This window comes from Eucalyptus grandis, chromosome 9 (genome assembly GCF_016545825.1).
Source record: "Eucalyptus grandis isolate ANBG69807.140 chromosome 9, ASM1654582v1, whole genome shotgun sequence".
In the NCBI taxonomy this organism is placed as follows: domain Eukaryota; kingdom Viridiplantae; phylum Streptophyta; class Magnoliopsida; order Myrtales; family Myrtaceae; genus Eucalyptus; species Eucalyptus grandis.
Window position 1 is genome coordinate 31,912,374 of NC_052620.1, and position 19,840 is coordinate 31,932,213.

The 19,840-nt window shown below is 38.8% G+C and overlaps 2 protein-coding genes and 1 non-coding gene across 5 annotated transcripts; 2 read left to right on the top strand and 1 right to left on the bottom strand.

Annotated features, from left to right (window-relative positions):
- Positions 1-394: 394 nt before the first annotated feature.
- On the top strand, positions 395-4,418 carry LOC104419304 (senescence-associated carboxylesterase 101). 2 transcript variants are annotated; one of them, XM_010030930.3, is made up of 4 exons: positions 395-546; positions 740-1,100; positions 2,579-3,130; positions 3,391-4,418. In XM_010030930.3, the coding sequence occupies exons 1-4, from the start codon at positions 518-520 to the stop codon at positions 4,222-4,224; spliced, it is 1,776 nt and encodes a 591-aa protein (XP_010029232.3). In that variant the 5' UTR covers positions 395-517; the 3' UTR covers positions 4,225-4,418. The 2 variants fall into 2 exon arrangements, with proteins under 2 accessions (XP_010029232.3, XP_010029233.1); XM_010030931.3 differs by having other exon boundaries at positions 3,397-4,418.
- A 221-nt stretch (positions 4,419-4,639) lies between these two features.
- On the bottom strand, positions 4,640-5,188 carry LOC120288509 (agamous-like MADS-box protein AGL62). Its single transcript, XM_039302534.1, has one exon. The coding sequence runs from the start codon at positions 5,186-5,188 to the stop codon at positions 4,640-4,642; it is 549 nt and encodes a 182-aa protein (XP_039158468.1).
- An 11,053-nt stretch (positions 5,189-16,241) lies between these two features.
- Positions 16,242-19,741, top strand: LOC104419305. Of its 2 annotated transcripts, none has more exons than XR_005546464.1 (3): positions 16,242-16,812; positions 18,118-18,645; positions 18,890-19,741. It is a non-coding gene; the product is annotated as an uncharacterized LOC104419305 (transcript). The 2 variants fall into 2 exon arrangements; XR_720793.3 differs by having other exon boundaries at positions 18,899-18,963.
- The last annotated feature ends 99 nt before the right edge of the window (positions 19,742-19,840 follow it).

A 19,840-nucleotide genomic window follows, 5' to 3' on the forward strand; every position in this document is an offset into this window, starting at 1 on the left:
GATTGACTTAGGGAAGATTCCTAGCTACTTAATTGATTGATCTTCCTCTCGCCCGAAGGAGTTCCTTTTCCAGCGGGAATTGAATTCAATGACCACGTTGCTATATCGAGAACGAGTGGTGAGACGGGGTTCAACTAGCGGAGACTCTTGGAACAGCTGGAGCAAGAAGTCCCCAAATGAGTTCCTAATATGCCGCTGAATTGAAATCAGTCTCTTTCTTCCATCGTGCCATACGACGCGAAGAAGAAGAAAAGAACGGCTTATGGCATTTTAGAAAAGAATATGTTTTCCTTCGTCGGATGGGAACGCGTGCCTTTTCGGAGAAAGTTCACATGGTCGTACCATGAATTTAAAAAAAGAAAAGAATAAACAGAGACCGGGCCATTGACTCGGGTTTGATTGTCAATGGAGGAATTAAAGGAGCGACTCAATCATCGTCGCTCCACGAAGGCGCGACTCAATCATCGTCAACTCGCCGGTTCTGCGAGAGCAGCAGCCCAATAAGGAAGCTCCGACAATGGACTCTGTTCGAGCTGCTAAACCTCTGTACGTTTTGAAAAAAATGAGAAAATGCTTCTTCGATCGCTCTCGACTTAATAGTTTCTTCCGAAAGCGAAAGAGACCCAATTTCGGATTCGGCAAAATAAACTGACCCGTTTCGCTTCCTAGAGGACGTGTTCTTGTTTCTTGTTCCTCAGTTGGTCTCTTGTTCTTGATGATTTTTCTTTTGTTTTTGCAGATTTAGCGACGGACTCAATTTGGCGAACTTGGTCGTGTCCTCCGATATTCTTTGCAATTCATGGGCTGCAATCTCTGCCCAGATTGACGGCAATCACCAAAGCCAAAGCCCATCATCTTCGGAAACCGTGAAGATCCAAGAATTCGAACACCCGGAATACAAAATCATTGCTTTCGTGACCCCATTAGTTGCTGCAAGTCATCTCCAAGAAGAGGCCGATTTGGTCCCTTCGTCTTCATCAGAGGTCTCTGAGTTTCAGTTTCTCCGCTCCCAGGACAGCCCGTCTTTTGCCATTAACAAAGCTGCGATTTCTCTGTTCAACGCTCTCCGGGATAGTAAGCTCTCCCCCCTGAAAACTCAGGTAATTCCCTTTTATATTTCGTTTCTTTTGGAGTTATTTATGAGATTTTGTTAGTCGCTGCGAAAGATCACACGAGTTGGTCTCAGTTCTAGGAATCAGATCTTGTTGAAGTGGGTTGTGGGATGCTTGCATCTGCTCTGATAGTTGCTTCATTGATGACCATTTTGAGTTGTTTCTTTGCATGTCGTTAGCTTTATTTGATAGAAAAGTGGATTAACATTCCCCTTTTTGCTTCTTTCGGAGTTTGAATTGAATCATTTGGCAAAATGGTTGATGGTGAGCAGTCAGTCAATGGTCTGAACAGTTCCTCTGGCATTGATGGCCCATTGCCTTTTCCATTCGTTTCAGTTGAGTAAAAAATAATCCCATTCCTGGCCGAGAAGAGGAAAAGGTATATATTGTTTTGAGTGGAACTTAAGCATACCAATGCAGCTCTGAATGAATCAAGATATGACAGCAAATTAAATTCTGCGTTTGGATAATTCCCATCTGGCCCTTAGAAATATTGTTGATTTATTGAACGTGCGTGAACCGAAGGAGTTTGGCTGAGTTGGTAAAGTAATTAGGCTTTGCGTCTCAAGAAGCCTGAGGTCTTAGGTTTGAATCTTGCTCAAAGTTACTCATCGGAGCTCACTAGATTATAAGGAAGTGATCTGTCGCGAATCCCCTTATCCTAGTGGGATCAAAAGCCAGTTTGAGATTTGGTTTGATCTAATCACAATGATTTTGAGTATATGTCTCTAATTTGAGCCTATGAAGAAACCCGATCCAAATGAAAATTCCATATCCCAATAGGACTTGCGATTTAAATAAGAAAAGGCTTGATTTGACATTTGATTCACCAAAATATATGAAGTAACAACAAATCCTCATTAGAGTTGGATTCCTTAACTGAGCCTGCTAAAAAGGTTTTCTATTTTGCATCCAAATAATATATATATATAAGAGGTGGGCTTTAGTTTTTTAACCATTAGTGAGCAGAGGAGCTTTTGTCCGTAAGAATCATTTCTACAGCATGCTCCTAAATTGCATACTGAAGAAGTTATAAGTGTTTTGAAACTAATAAATCTTATGTAAGATTCGTGTATGTAAGATTTGTGAATTCCTATAAATTATTTCGTAAGAAATTGTGATATTGAATACTATATGAGTTATTGAGTGCAATTCGCTGCTGGAAAATTGTTAAAGTAATTCAAGTACGGTTGTGGTCTCTGTCATATCAATTGATCTACATTGGAATCTTATGCTGCCCTCTCCGTGGGGTTGATCACATCGACCGAACCGTATAAATCTAATGTCCAACTTATTTCCTTATTTTGTTTATTTTATATCAGTTTGTCTGTTTTTTGAAACAGTATCAAAGGGAAAGAGTGTGTTTATGTTAGCAAAACTAACTAAAAACGCATGCTGCAAGTTAGAAAACCTGGCTGGCCCCTATAGAGTTGTGTTTGTCGATGCTCATCCAGCTTTTGATGCAGGTCGCAAAATCATCCAAGTCTATTCCACACATTATAACTGGAGATTATTTGGGCGGATCCATTGCCTCTCTTTTCACGTTATGGCTCCTCCGCACACTCGATTCTGCCACCAAAAACCGTCCACTTTGCATCACATTCGGTTCACCCCTCATTGGGGACGATGGCTTCCAACAAGCCATATCTCAATATTCGACATGGAATTCTTGCTTCTTGCATGTGGCTCATATGGATGACTCTTTCCCCAGACTCTTTCTGCTGTCGACTGCAGAGCAGAGTCTATACAGGCCTTTTGGAACATTTCTTTTGTGTTCTGATTCGGGTGGTGCATGTTTTGAAGCCCCTGATACCATTATTGAGTTGCTCACCCTGATGAGCCAGGAAAGGAATGGTGGCACTGCAGATTCCCAAAATTTCAATTATAAGAGCGTCATTGAATGTCTTGAACGGCGATTGATTTGCAAGAACCATTCTGCATTTAGCGTGCTTGATGCTGATTCATTTAAAGCTGGGATAAATGCGCAAGTTGCAGCAATTGGCCTTATGCAAATTCAGGTTACTGTTTGCTGTTCCTTCTTTGGTGTGCATGTTATGAATACATCTCACAAGGGCATTCACACTTGTTTTAGTCGAAACCAGTAGGATAGTTGTGCTTTGCCATTTAAAGCAAAATATGGCAAAATGAACTGCATCCCCACTTTTAGCTTCAAATACTTATTAACCAGGAAATATTTGGTCCACCTGAATTGTCTCTTGTTATGAATGCATTCGCTTTACCCTTTGGAACTTCTACTGAACATTCATTGTCATGGCAGCTGCAGAATATGGATAGTGATTCTCTGTGGATGCCTGAAAAAGACATCCTAAAACGAAAGAATCAAGCATTGGATCCTGCTAAGGAGTTGAACAAAATGAAAGTATACCTAGCTTATTTTGAATGGTATAAGAAAAAATGCGAAGACAATGACCACAGTCCTGGTTACTATGACAGCTTCAAGAACAAAATGTTTAAGCGTGACCATAAAGTCGTTAAGTTCAAAACAGAGCTTGAGATGTACTGGAAAGCTGTGGTAGAAGAGGCGGAGAAGAGGCCTCATTTACCGGAAGCACCAATGCGGTTCCGCTGGCTCTTCGCAGGGACAAATTACCGGAGGATGGTTGAGCCGCTCCACATAGCCGAGTACTATAAATGGGGTAACAGAAGTTACATATCTAAGGGGAGATCCAAGCACTTCAAGCTATTGGAACAGTGGCTGGACGAACATCAGAAAAAGCCCCAGAATAGTGTTCCTAACAATTCAAAAATGAAGATCATGTCCAGCATCACAGAGGATTCATGTTTCTGGACCCATGTGGAAGAGGCGCGGATAACGTGCAGGTTGCTGAACAGCGGAGGATCGAACAGTGCAGAAATAAAGAACTTAGTCGAGTTCGAGAAGTATGTCATGGGTTTGCTCAAGAACTATGCAGTTACTCCCGATATTTTCTTGGAAAGCAGCAGTTACATGCAATGGTGGAGGGAGTATGAGGACGTGTTGAGCAAGCAATTGATGGGAACTTCTCACAACTCGGAACTCACTCGTTTCATGGACGGAGAATATCACCATTATAAATCAGGTAAGTTAGTATTTCACATGACAGATGAATGAACTGGGTAATTATTGTGCTGGTCTTGCTCGTTATGTTGATTTTGCTTTGCTTGTATTAAGTTGGATTCTCATAGGACTATTGGTCATCGCGAGTTCAAAAATTTGATTCAGAAGGCAAGACTTTATGTTTCCTCAGGAATTACTCATTTGTTTGTCCGCTTAGTGCTGGTTCATATTCGGTTGAAAAACATCCATCACCAGACCATAATGGAAACGAGCAATTTCAACTAATACAGCATTGAGAAAAAACCCCTCCCCCTCAAAAATAAGAAAAAAGGCAGCTGCTACTTAATTGAGCATTTTTAATTCTTTATTATCAAGAGGCCTCTCTTGTTGAAGCGGAGAAATTGCCTGAATCATGCCAAATACAATTTAAGATGAGTCAACAATCTCTCCGTGATTCCCCTGGAATTGATTACTCAGTTCCCAGCTTCTGCTTTACGAGGATCATCACATCTATCGTCGGTTCGCTTCTAATGGAAGCATCAGTAGACCTTGGGCATGGAGTTGAACTTGAAGCCTCTAGGGCCAAGAGGTCCATGCTTCTCAAGTCCACTGCTTTCTCGACATCTTCCAGCCATTCGTCGACTATCATAAGCTCGCTGAAGCTAAGGCTTTCGATTCGCAGGGGCTTAATGTCATCCAGCTCTTTAGCTCCTTTCATTCCAACTTTCAATTGCTCGAGCACGTAGGCATATTGTTTGTTGAGTTTCTTTAGGATCTGGTCCCTATCGGTTTGAGCCTGTCGAGTAGCATCAATACTAGCCATCTTTGGATGTTCACGCATATCCACGGCCACGTCCACAGAAGGGTGACCAAAATAGAAAGGCTCGCCTCCAGGAGAGAGAACGATAATGGCCATCTCAACAGCACAAAAAGCATATAATTCACTCGCCGCCTTCAATAGCCCAGGTTGACATTTTAAGAAGGTAGCTCGTCGAGCATTGGCACCCTCCTTCGTCATCCTCACTCAAGTTGTTTTGCCATCTGTGACGCTCACTAGAAACTCAATGTAAATTCAACTGATATGGCGGAACAGTGAATAAATGTGACCATTTATAGGATTTAATAGGCCAAATAATTCATCACTCCCATCTTTAATTGGTAACTTTTGGCTTTTCATATATTAAATACCTCTTGGAGCGGTTTAATGATAAGCGTGTTGTTTTCCATCTAATGAACCAATGTATATTCATCTTGGTATGTCTATAAGTTGTAGCTTCTAATGTCAATTACTAGCTCATAATATATGTAGATAAGAATCGAGAACGGACTTCTTCAACAACTACTTAGTTAAAGAAGGAAAGCCATACTGCAGTGCAATTAGTAGTCCGGATTTTTTTTTTTTTTTTTTAATACCCACCTAAATTTTCAGATTGATGTACAATAAATCCCTAAATTTTAAACGTGTTATTATAATTCTTTGAATTTGCATTTGTTGCGTCTATTAAAACCATTACCTTTTTCCGTTAGCATATGCCGCATAGATACCTTTATCGGTGAAAAGTACCTAAAAAGTCTTGGACTTATTGCATAAGGAAGAGTTTAGTTCTAAACCTTTTAATTAAACCAATTTAGTCCTTAATATTTTCACATCAGTATTAATTGAGTCTATCTGCCCAATCTAGATTGAAAATTGCCAATGTTGGACCCAACCATCCTACATTTCTAACGTAAACAATTTTTTTAATTTTTAAATAGAATTTTTTGCATTTTTTTTATTAATTTTTGCCCTTTCCCTTTTTTTCTCCCTTCTCTTGCCTTTGGCTCATGGCCAGTTGTTGGCCGTAGCTGAAAATCGACCACAAGCCAAAGAGAAGGAAAATGAAAAAAAGAAAAGAAAAAATTAATAAAAAGTTAACAATTTCGAAAATTTTTCTTGAAAAATGGCGATCATCAGTGCCAACCGTGTCATGAAAGATCAATGATATCCTTTTAGGCCTAAATTAATCAGACGTACTCAATTGATATTAATGTAGAAAGATTTATGTCTAAATTGATTCAATGGAAAGGTATACAATTGTATTTGTACTTTTTTTAGGTATTTTTCTGACCTTATTTTTCTATTGGGAGGATGGGCGGCGTTTAAAGTGCAACTTTTTCTTTAAATTTCTAATAAATTCCTTTTGTTCCCCAAATTAAAATTGAGGGTTTAACATGCTCAAGCTTTGGAAAATCCTATATGTCTCTCGTATCTAGACAATAATTATTATGCTAACATTTCTTGGGAGGTACAGATTGTGAAATTATAATGTAGTTAAATCGCGTTTGTATTATATTTTCTCATTGGCAATACCACTTAGTGAAAATGTGTCCATGGCCATATCCTCCCGATCGTGTTGTTCTTTTTCGTTTATTATTTAAACAGTAAGAAAACATAATTAATTTTTAACAAGTTGTAAAATCTTAGTATAATTAGATGGGACGATTTGATTTTATAGACCTCTCAAAAACCTTACTTAAAAGAAAAAATGATAATTTTACTATAAAAAAGGATAATTTTTACAGTCTTGTTATTTTTGCTCGTTATGTTTAGAGGATTCCGACTATTTTCTTACTCAGCTGATCGACCGGAGCGCACTGGCACTGGCACCGGATCCCGCCTCGCATCCCAGTTGTCACTCCATGGATGCCGAGCTTCTCCATCGCCGCAGCAAAATCTCTGAAGAGCTTGCTGCGGTCGGCCGCATACGTGGCCACAAAAGCACTCGTTCTTGGGGCATTATATAGCGCGTAATCTCATGTCCGTAATCTTTTGGCAGATTCGGACACATGCCGTCAAAACGGTGAAATTTTTCGGCGGATATGGATGGACACATGCTGTCAAAACGATGAGAGGTCCTCACGCCTTCAATACATGATGTCGAAACCGCCTCGAAGATTCCTACTCTTCGAGCGTGGCAATGACATTGCCACGAACCAAGTCCCAGAGTACATACATGTGAGCACATTGTTCATACCTTTTCTGACCTCAGCGGCCACTCCTGCCCTCATCGAACCGAGTCATTATAGATCAACTAGCTTCCATGCGCCACATTTTCGATTGGTCATTGACTCTAGTACCATAGTGTTAAGCACATATACCGCTTGTAATAATATTATTCGTTTTGAGCTCGATCTCACATGATTTTATTCTTCTAGGCTTCGCCCATAAAAATTTTTGTTACAAGTTAGAATAAATATCATCCCATATTAGGCATTTTACCTCACCACATCCAGGCGATGTGAAATTTGGTTTTTTTATGCCCCACGTCATCTTACAATCAGAGTTGCATCTTGTCTCAATGATTACTCCCACTCTTGTCAGACTAGGTCCTTACACCCTGCCTTGGTCAGCTCGAGTCGGAACACTTGTTGTATGATAGAGATGATTTTCACATAATTATCTCTCATTTTTGTGGGGAGAAGTGCCAAAAAAGTCATAAACCTTTTGTTTTTGTACCGATTTAGTCCTAAACTTTTTTTTTGTGTCAATTTAGTCCTAAACATTTTTAAGTTGTGCCAATTCAATCATTTTTAGTCAATTTTGGCCGAAATTTGCTGACTGAACGCTAGCCCGCAGACGTGGACCACTTTTAATTATATTTTAATATTTTTGAATTTTTTTTATTTTTTTATTTTTTATTTTTTATTTCTTCTCATCTTCTTCCTCCAGCCGGTCGCCGGACCTCAGTGACCGGCCACCTCACTAGTGACCACGAGGGCGACAAGGCTCACCCTCGCTGGATCTGGTGAGGTCGAACCTCGCCCATGGCCAGCGAGGGCAAGTGCCGCCAGCTCGGCGCAAGGAGCATGGGGAGGAGATCGAAGCCGACGGCGGCGAAGCTCGACGAAGGAGACGACACGGAGCACGAGCCGAAGTTCACGGCGCCGCTCAGCGGCAATAGCAATGACAACGACAACAAGGAAGTGAATGAAGACCTGAGCCTGAAAATCGTCAAGAAGGCGCTCTTGACGCGCGCCGCGAAGCTCGCCTCCACACCGTCAAGCGTCGACGTGTTGAAGGAGGACGACGATAGGCCTCGGTTTTGTAAGACCTCGAGGACCGAATCCAGTTGCTTCCTCACGCCGATCTGGCAGGGCTCTCCCTAGTCGCCCAAGCCTCGAGGGCGGCCTCATGCCAGGTGGGCGAGGCTCACCCTTGCCGCCCAACGCAAGGCTGCCCTCGCGGCCACTGGTGAGGTGGCCGGTAAGGTCGACCTCGACCTTGCCGGCCGTCGCCTATGGTCGGTCGCCGAGGTCCGGCAACTGGCTAGAGGAAGAAGATGAGAAGAAATAAAAAATGAAAAAAAATTCAAAATATTAAAATATAATTAAAAGTGGTTCATGTCAACTGCCAGCGTCCAGTCAGCAAATTCCAACCAAAATTGGCTGAAAATGACTGAATTGGCACAACTTAAAAAGGTTTAGGACTAAATCGGTACAAAAATAAAAGGTTTAGGACTTTTTTGGCACTTCTCCCATTTTTTTGGTGCATGCCCACTTGAAGGTAAAAGCTTGGCTAGGTCTTAGCAATTTACTTTCTCCCACGATAAAAGGATCCACTAATTCATTCGAACGGACGACTACACTCAACGACCTTTCTAACGCTTGAAAAAGAGAAAGACCCATTAGTATGTCGAGCAATTGTGAAAGAAAGTACCGATCATATTTACCACCTGAACAACGTGACGCAACTCACCGGAACGTCTGTATTCCATTTTAGGTCTACAAGGTAGAGCACGACCGGCCGGAGAAACACTTTCTTCTTTAGGACTAGATTCTTCTGGAGTTTGAGACGTTCAAATATTGAATGGAGTCGAGCTTGAACATGGAATGAAAACTACTCGTCCCAATCGATTTGTACATTTGGATAATTTGTTCGTTTGGTATATTTATATTTGTTGTGTTTGCGAATCTCCAGTACGAGCTAAAAAGAAGTCTACTTTTCTTGCCGTCAAGCAATCACTCAAGCACGGAACACACATTATGGAATCGAGCGGAGGCTGAAGCTGAAAACTGCATCAAGCTTGAATGAAGTTCGAGTAGCATTAGAGCCGAAAGGCTCCACTCCAGTATAAAGATGTGTCCAACACAATTAGATTGAAAAATTCAGTGCTACTCAACTCCGAATCAATTTGATTAAAAAAAGAGAAAGCTCCCAATTGAGAATCGATCGGAGGAAGTCATGACTTCCTCAGACACCGACGATTGAGCGATAGTAATGTAGCAGGATAAAGGAAATGACGCACTTTTTAAAGTAGTATCTTAAAAGAATAATTTATTAATGACTAGAAAGTAAATGGTTTGCCAAAAAATATGTCGGTCTTTTCACCATCTGGTTGTAAAAATAAAACGTTATTTTCCCACGGAAATCCTTCATTTTTTATACCTAATCCAGCTTTTTCACCGGCTGTTCGGAGGGCCCCAAAGAAGAAGAACAGAACGGCTTATGGCATTTAAGAAAGAACATGTTTTCCTTCATCAGATGGGAACGCATGCTTATTCTGCTTATTCCGAGAAAGTTCTCATGGACGTACTATGAATTTAAAAAAAGAAAAAAACTAAACAAAAAACCAGCCATTGACTTGCGTTTGACTTCGACTAAATCACATAAGAGTTTTCCTTATGTGGATTACACTAATTAATATTGTAATTTACCATTTTACGGTTATTGTAAAACGGGGTTGGTCTAAGATGAAATAGAATGTTTTTTAATTAGTCTAATATGGGACTGGCTAGTGTAAGCCGAGTTGAGCCTAACTCGTAATGAGAGGGCCTGGTTGGAAACTCTATAAATAATGCTCAAGTCTCTCATCTAACCCTAATTCTCACATGTATCATCACATAAGGAGCGTTAACCTAACGCTAAAGGTGAGGGGGCCGCCTCATTAAGCCAATGATACAGAAGACAATAGAGGAGAATGACTTGATGCATGGATAATCCCTTTGATGAGTGGGTAATCCATTTTCCGCTTCCACTTTAAGTATGATGGATCCCAAAATAGGTGCATTAATCTTTCTACTCAATTATGCATATTCTTATTCTAGTTATGGAGATCTTGGGATTGCGCAATTTACATCCAGCATGTGGTATCAGAGCCTCCATAACCCTAGAACTCGAACGCATAAGATTTTGCCATAATTTGATATTTTCGAGATTTTTTGTTCAATAAAAATAAAATAATATTATTTATTTAGACTGGGCTTGTCGAGACGAGTATAACCATGGGCGGCACGTTGCCGGGGGAGGCTGCACACGCCCCCATGCATGGCAACGCGCCGCTGGGGCGTCGAAGACGCACCTCACACGCGTCCACAAGCGGGGCGCGGCTCGCGCTTGCGACGCACGCGGGTGCTAACGTCATGATGACGTCAGCAACCCGGAGCCGATCCTCGCGCATGTGCCGCACGCGGGGTGCTAACGTCACAATGACGTCAGCAACCTGAACCTGACCTGTTCGACGACCGACCTAACCCACTCAACCGTTGACCGGACCGGTCAACTGGTCGGATCGGGCGGCTGGACCATACGGTCGAACTGATTTTTGACCGGCCTTGACACTTGCGCGTGAGCTCCACGCGCCGCGCACTTAGGCGGCGTGTGTAGGCGCGTGAAATCTCCTATGGGCACGTGGCTGGCAGCGTTGGATTCGTATGTTCATCATCTATGTTGTAGTGTATTTATTTTACATGTTTGATGATTTTATGAATGTGAAAATACATACAAAACCCTAAATACGTGTATTGTTAGTGTATTTTTCCGTATTTTTCTTGTAATTTTCTATAATTTTGGAAATACAAGTGTTGGGTTATAGGTATGTTATCATATAAATATTATAAAAGTGTGATTCATTAATAAAACTTAAATTTTATTGTGAACTAAAGCTGGCTTAATGAAATACAACCATTATGGGATAATAATTGAGTTATGTATTGAGGTGATGAGAAACAGTAAAGGTTATGAAACTTTTGTTGCTCAAGCATACTTCTTTACACACTGGTAATCTTTGAATGATGAACGTCTTAAGAACTTGTGACCAAACTGATTGTACTGATTAACACATCTGCTAAATATGGGTAATGCATGTCAATTAAGTTATAGCATATTGTACTTAAACTCATCTGGTCACTGGTTAATGTCCATCAAGTTGAATATTTTTTATGGTTAAAGAGTATGACAACATTTACACAGAGCAATAGTATCTACTGTTATAGTTTAAATATTTGGTTCTGTGATTTGACTCAATTAATAGGTCACTGGTTGATGTAATGATAATTTGTTATTTAAAATTGGCTAATAAATCAGCTGTTGACCTTGAAGACATTATTTATCTTATGAAACTCATAAGTAATAGTTGATCGGCTATAAGGCTTGTCGATCCGGTGTACTCTGTATTGCTATTGATGTTAACTTATGATATATCCTCTAAATCAGCATTCTTTTTATGTTGTTCTGGTAATCTATAATCGAGGTACATAAGAAATGCTTTCTTCTCTGTTATGAGAAGTTTCTTATGTTTCCATGATCGGTGATCTCATTAAAGTCTGTCTTTCAAGTTCTTTATATATATACAAATGATTGATTTTTATTAATGAATAAAGTAATGTAATTAGCATGATATGTGATTTTAGTGATTTACTGCCCCTATCATTAAAGTTAAAATCACATGTATATGGTGTATGTGAGAAGTAAGGTTTATATCACTGGTATGAGAGAGTTTCAAGGATTCAATTGAGTAGTGACCGCCAAAGTGGCATGCTTGATTGGGTTTGAGAAATTTCGGTCTCGTATGCTGATTGAGATGTCTCCTGGTCTAATGTGTGGTCATACTCCCAAAGGAGGTGATTGCGTATTAGTTCATAGAGAGATACATGATGGTGTGGTGGAGGAATGATTGATCCTAGTGGTTCATATGCCCAAAGGTGATGAATTCACGAAGATTGAAATATATTCTCATAACAACTATCATGTGGGAGTGTATAACTGCATGTTATGTATTCTGCCTAAATGTAATTATATGATTATGCGTGTAACTCTCTAGATGTGTACTTGTACGTCAAGTTACACGGTGCTCACATGATGCTAATTATATACATTACTTATTTTTTTAGTCACATTTTCTGTAATTAATAACTTCACTATTACTGAGGTTTTTACTGTTTCAAATTTTAAGTTGTGGACATATGATTTGTTGCTTGAGAAAAGAGCAATAGAATTTGCTTACTGTCCATGAAGTGTTCCATTCTGAAACACATGAAAAGAGGTTTGCCTGCGGACTACACTACTATAAGATGATAAAAGCCTTAGTTACTTGAAATTATATTTTGTCTAATATCAAAATTATGACACATCTGCAAAGATTGTGTTTTAATCATAATGACATATACATCTCGTATATGGTTAAAATGTTGTTTCCAAAAGTTTTATATTTAAGGAAAATAACCGAAATAAAGAATAAGACAGTTACAATTAGTCTTAAAAGGTTGTCAGGCTTAATAGTGGCCATGAGTATTTTGGCAAGTATGACAATATGAAATAGCTTAAAGGGTCATTTGTCAAATACTTAGTAGATTCTAGGGTGATAACTTAATTACTATGCCTGAAAATCGTGACAAAAAGATTTGGATAAAAGGCATAGATGCACCATAATAAACATAGTGATGAGTATGATTAGTAAAACTAATTTATCTGGTCTTTTGTGGGTTGATATTTTGAAAGCAACTTTTTCACATACAAAACGTATTTCTTATCAAAGTTGTTTCATAAACTCATTTTGAGTTATTAACTGGACGTAAATTACTTGAATCTTATTAAATTTAGAGGTGTGTTATCTAATCAAATATTAAGTGCGTTGCAATTCAGATCTACTTAGAATTATTTTGTATCTTACCTAGATTGTTCAAAAGGGTATTGATTTTAAGATCCTAAAGAAGGTACAAGAATTATGGAATCACATACTGTAAAGTTTCTACAGTTCGACGTAATTGTAGAGGATAGCTACTCTCAGACTATTAAGGATAATAGTACGATGAAAAATCATTATGTCTTTGTTTTTGCCTATATAGATAATTGTGGTATAGACAATTATGAAATCTCCTGTACCATAGACTAAATTTGTTGAGTTTAAGGTACTATTCTTGATATAGTTTATGATGGAATTTTTTCAAACATCTCAAGTATAGAATGAAGTGGTTGTAGTTTTACTCAGGAGATTTGTTAGGGAAAGACGATCAATTATTCCATTAGACTATATAGTTTTTTTGTGAGAGTATGACAATATCCACTACATGGTTGATTTAACGACATAAATAAATATTGTTTCTTATTCTCAATCAAGTATGTGATTAGATGCCATAAAATGTGATATATAATCTATGAAATATCATAGTGTTTGGAAACTTACTAACTTGGCTAAAGATCACAAGTTCATGAGTTGCAAATTGGCGTACAAAACTAAAAGGATTTCAAAGAAAGATTGTGGAATTTAAAACCAAATTGGTAGCTAAAGTTATCACTCTAAAAGAGGGGTGGATAGTTAGTGAATAAATAATTATTTCTTTATAGTATTTTTTAAAGATTATTTCAGAGTGACGTGGTATTAATAGTTTATTTTTTATATAGAGTTACGTCAAAGAGATACAAAATCTATATAAGTGCAACTGGAGGATTTTGCAGCATATTCAAATAAACTTATGCGTAGACTAAAAAGTCTTATTCATGGTTTTAAGCAAATTTCCAGACAATATTATTAAAGTTTCATAGTGTTGTTATTTTGTTCAATTGGGAACAAAATAATTCAATATATTGCAATCACCCGTGGTGGCAGCGTAGTGGTTGAGCGCTGGTTCCTTTCGTGAGAGGTCTAGAGTTCGAATCCCTGCGTCGTCTGCCTTGTTAGAAAAGAACCCACGACTTATCCGGGGAGCAAGGGTGGTGGTGACTCTACTCCATCCAGGGTTTACTCCAAGCGAAGACGGCGCACGGAGGTTCCCTGGATCACCAAAAAAATCAATATATTGCAAGGTTAGTGGGAGGAAATTTATTTTTCTCATACTCTATGTACATAATATTCTGTTTACAAGTAGTGACCTTAAGACATCTTTTATCATTTGTATTGAGGCCCGTAAGGATTGTTTTCGTCATATTATATTAGATTTTCTCAGAGGACATTTGCTAAACGTATTTTGGAAATATACATCATTGCAAGTCAGGAATTACTCATATTGTTAAGGGTGATGGACTGAATCTATCACATTGTCCTTATTTAATAATTGAGAAAATCTAATTAAATGATGTACCTTGTGTCAATGCATTTAAAAGTATAATGTATGCTCAAATTTGCACTAGATTAAATATCGTCTTTGCGACGTAACTTCTAGGCAGAAATGAATCATACTGCGTTGCTGCTAAGAAGGTTTTAAGGTAGTTAAAGAGGACAAGAGATTATATGATAATTTACAGACATATTCAATTCTTGCAACTAGTAGGGTATTCAGATGTACATTTTGATGGCTGTTAGGATGACATGTGATCAATAACGGAATATATATCTATGATTAGCAGGAAGTGCAGTAAATAAAATTTTATATCATCTTCTATTATGGAAGCAGAGTATGTAACATTCCTTTAGCCTGTTACTTGGGCTAATAAGCTTCGGAACCTCATTAAAGAGTTGATCGTTTTTAACTTTATGGATAAACTCATACGGTTGTATTGAGATAATAAATCTGTAGTATTATTTAATAACAAATGTCTAAAGTGATTTAAATATATGGCGGTCAAATATTTTTTACCATAAAGAAACGGTACAGAAATGTGACATTATAATATAACAAATTTTCACAGATGATATGGTTGCAGATCTACTAACTAAAGCCCTACACCCGTGTGTATTTGAGCGACGTGTCATTAGCATGGGCCTAGGAGTATCTTGGGATACTATTGTTTAGTGGGAGCTATTTTGGCTTTACTCTGATAAAATTCACATATGTGTTCATTATATTTAGTAACGGTTTGATATGTATCAACTTTTACATTAAATAAAATATTTTTTGAATATGTTGTTATTATATTAAATACATATTGATAAAGTCTCAATTAACTATATAAACCTTGAGTGAAGGTTAAGGGCATCCGGTTATTAGCCTTATGTATATGTCTTGTTATACATAAAGAAATGTTAACCGTAAAGACAAGGTATATGTGAGTTCATTGGAACCATAAAATCATTCTCTAGTGGCACAAGTTTTTTGTGTCGCTTAAAGTAAGAGAATAGTGACTGATAAATGAGATCTCTCTATGAGAGATGTTATCCATTTGACACACTACCATATTGAATATATATCAATAAAGTTGAGAACATTCGTGACCATGAAAGGCTCTGTGTGTATACATGCAGTTATCGCCATAATTCAATATTTGAGACTTTATAGGATATGATTGACTATTAAGAATTATATCTAGACCAAAGTACACACATACAATACAATTTCAATTAATATAGCTCAAGTTGGAGAATGTAAAGGTTTTCCTGATGTGGGTTACAATAATTGATATTATAATTTACTGTTTTACGGTTATTGTAAAACGGGGTTAGTCTAAAATGAGATAGAATGTTTTTTAATTAATCTAATATGGGATTGGCTAGTGTGGGCTGAGTTGAACCTGATTTGTAGTGAGAGGGTCTAGTTGGAAACTCTATAAATAGTGCTTAAGTTTCTCCTCTAACCCTAATTCTTACATGTGAGAAGCTTAACCTAACGCTAAAGGTGAGGGGCGGCCTCATTGAGCCAGTGATATGGAGGACAATAGAGGAGAATAAATTGATGCGTGGATAATCCCCTTGATGAATGAGTAATCCATTTTCTACTTCCGCTTTTGATGAGTGGGTAATCCATTTTCTGTTTCCGCTTAAGTACAATGAATCCTAAAACATGTGTGTTAATATTTATACTCAATTGTGCAATTTGAATCCAACAAATCATCGTCAACTTGCCGGTTCTGCGAGAGCAGCAGCCCAATACAGAAGCGTACGTGTTGAAACAAAAGAGAGAAGGCTTCTTCGATCTTTCTCAACTTTATAGTTTCTACCGAAAGTGGAAGAGACGCAATTTCGGATTCGGCGAATAAAGCGCGCCCTACGCATATCATTTGACCCGTTTCGCTTCCTAGAGGACGTTCTTGTTTCTTGTTCCTCAGTTGGTCTCTTGTTCTTGATTATTTTTTCTTTTGATTTTGCAGATTTAGCAACAGACTCAATTTGGCGAACTTGGTCGTGTCCTCCGATATTCTTCGCAATTCGAGGGCTGCAATCTCTGAACTCCAGTCCCAGATTGACCGCAATCACGAAAGCCCACCATCTTCGGAAACCGTGAAAATCCGAGAATTCGAAAACCCGGAACACAAAATCATTGCTTTTGTGACCGCACCAGTTGCTACAAGTCATCTCCAAGAAGAGGGCGATTTAATCCCTTCTTCTTCATCAGAGGCCTCCGAGTTTCAGTTTCTCTGCTCTGAGGACAACCCGTCTTTTGCCCATTAACAAAGCTGCGATTTCTCTGTTCAACTCTCTCCGGGTTAATAAGCTCTCCCCCCTGAAAGCTCAGGTAATGCCCTTTTATCTTTCGTTTATTTTCGAGTTATTTATGAGCTTTTATTAGTCGCTGTGAAAGATCACACGAATTGGTCTCAGATCTAGGAATCAGGTCTTGTTGAAGTGGGTTGGGGAATGCTTGCATCTGCTCTGATAGTTGCTTCATTGATAACCATTTTGAGTTGCGAATTGCATCACTAGGCAAAATGGTTGATGATGACTGATGAGCAGTCAGTCAATTGTCTGAACAGTTCCTCTCGAATTGATGGCTCATTGCCTTTTTCATTCTTTTCACTTGAGTCAAACATAATCCTATTCCTGGCCGAAAAGAGAAAAAGGAATAAATTGTTTCGAGTAGAACTTAAGCGTACCAATGCAGCTCTGAATGAATCAAGATATGACAGCAAATTAAATTCTGCGTTTTGATAATTCACATCTGGTCCTTAGAAATATTGGTGATCTATTGAATGTGCGTGAACCGAAGGAGTTTGGCTGAGTTGGTAAAGTAATTAGGCTTTGTGCCTCAAGAATCCTGAGGTCTTAGGTCTGAATCTTGCTCAAAGTTACTCATCAGAGCTCGCTAGATTATAAGGAAGTGATCCGTCACGAATCCCCTTATACTAGTGGGAGCAAAAGCCAGTTCGAGATTTGGTTTGATATAATCACAATAATTTTGAGTATATGTCTCTAATTTGAGCCCATTAAAAAACCCGATCTAAAGGAAAATTCCATATCCCAATAGGACTTACGATTCAAATTAGAAAAGCCTTGATTGGACATTTGATTCACCAAAATATATGAAGTAACAACAAATCCTCATTGGAGTTGGATTTTTAAATTGAGCCTGTTAAAATGGTCTTCTATTTTGCATCCAAATAATATATATAAGAGTTGGGTTTTAGTTTTTTACCTGTTAGTGAGCAGAGGAGCTTTTGTTCGTAACAATCATTTGTGCAGCATGCTCCTAAATTGCATATTGAAGAAGTGTTTTGAAACTAATGAATCTTATGTAAGGTTTGTGAATTCCTATAATTGTTTCGATGTAATCTCTGTCATATCGATTGATTTACATTGGAATCTTATGCTGCCCTCTCCTTGGATTGATCATATCGACTGAACCGTGTAAATCTAATATCCAATTTATTTTGGTATTTTTTATTTTATTTTATTATTAATTAGTATGTTTTTTGCAACGGTATCAAAGGGAAAGAGTGTGTTTATGGTAGCGAAACTGACTAAAAACTCGTGCTGCAAGTGAAAAAAATTGACTGGCCTTATAGACTTGTGTTTGCCCATGCTCATCCAGCTTTTGATGCAGGTTGCAACTTCCTCCAAGTCTGTTCCACACGTTATAGCTGGAGATTGATTGGGTGGATCCATTGCCTCTCTTTTCACGTTATGGCTCCTACACACACTCGGTACAGAAACCAGAAAGTGCCCGCTTTGCATCACATTTGGTTCGCCCCTCATTGGGGACGGTGGCTTCCAACAAGCAGTATCGCAAAATCCAACCTGGAGTGCTTGCTTCTTGCATGTGGTTCATAAGGATGACTATTTCCCCAAATTCTTTCACCTGTCGACCATGGAGCAGAGCCTATACAAGCCTTTTGGAACATGTCTTGTGTGTTCCGAATTGGGTAGTGCATGCTTCAAAGCCTCTAAATCCATAATTGAGTTGCTAGCCCCAAGAAGCCCAGAAAGTGTCCAAATTTTCAATTATCAGAGCATCATCAAATGTCACCAACGGCAATTGATTTGCAAGAACTAATTTAGTATGCCTCGTACTGATTTATTTAAAGCCGGGATAACTGCGCAAGTTGCAGCAATTGGCCTTATGCAAATTCAGGTAACTATTTATTATACCTTCTTCTGTGTACACGTTGTGAAAAATCTCAGATGGGTATTTCACAATCATTCTAGTCGAAACCATAAGTTAAATTGTGCTTTGCCGTAAACCAAAATGCATTGTGTCCCAGCTTTTAGCTTTACATACTTAACCAGGAAAATTTGCTCCACTCGAATAGTCCCATGTTATGAATGCTTCCTTTTTACCTTTCGGAAGTTCATTTACTGAATTTACATTGTCATAGCAACCGCAGAATATGGATATCGATGCTCTGTTGAGAGAGATAGTCAAGTCTGAAAAAGATGTCCTAGAACAAAAGAAAAAAGCATTTGATCCTGCAAAGGATTTGAATGACATGAAAGTGGGCCTGGCTAATTTGGAATGGTACAAGAAGAAATGTGAGAACGACGGCCGGGGTTCTGGTTACTTCAACAGCTTCAAGAACAAAATGGCTACGTGTGACTATGAAGCTGTTAAGTTTATGAAAAAGCTCACTGATTACTGGGAACAAGTGGTGGAAGACGCGGAGAAGAGGCCTCAGAGAGAGGGAGCACCGTTTCGGAATCGCTGACTTTTTGGAGGAACAAACTATCAGAGGTTGGTCGAACCGCTCCACATAGCTGAGTACTATAAATGGGCCAAAAGAGGTTACATATCTCAAGGGAGATCCAAGCACTTCAAGCTATTGAAAGAGTGGTTGGACAAACATCCGGAACAGCCAGCAAAGTGTTTCCCTAACGATTCGAAATGAAGAAAATCATTTCCGTGCTTCTGGGCACATGTGGAGGAGGCGCAAATATCGTGCAGGTTGTTGAACAGCAGAGGATCGAACAGAACAGAAATAGCAAAATTGTTGAACAGCACAGGATTCGTACTGCTGCTGCTACTGCTGCTGCTCCTGCTGATGCTCCAAATGATCAGAGCAACTCGCTGTTTTCATGACAGATGGCGACTGGTACCGGTATAAATCAGGTATCCCAGTATTTAAATGTAAATCATAGTGTATCATAAGAGCAAGAATGAGGGTGGTTTGCTTGAATTGATTCGGATTGGTCATCGCGAGTTCAAAAATTTGGTTCGGAAGGCATAATATATGTTTTTAAAGCCTTTATGTTTTTTCCACTTCTGGAATTACTCATATGTTTGTTCCTTCAGTGCTGGTTCCTACTCGGTAGAAAATAATTATCACAAGACT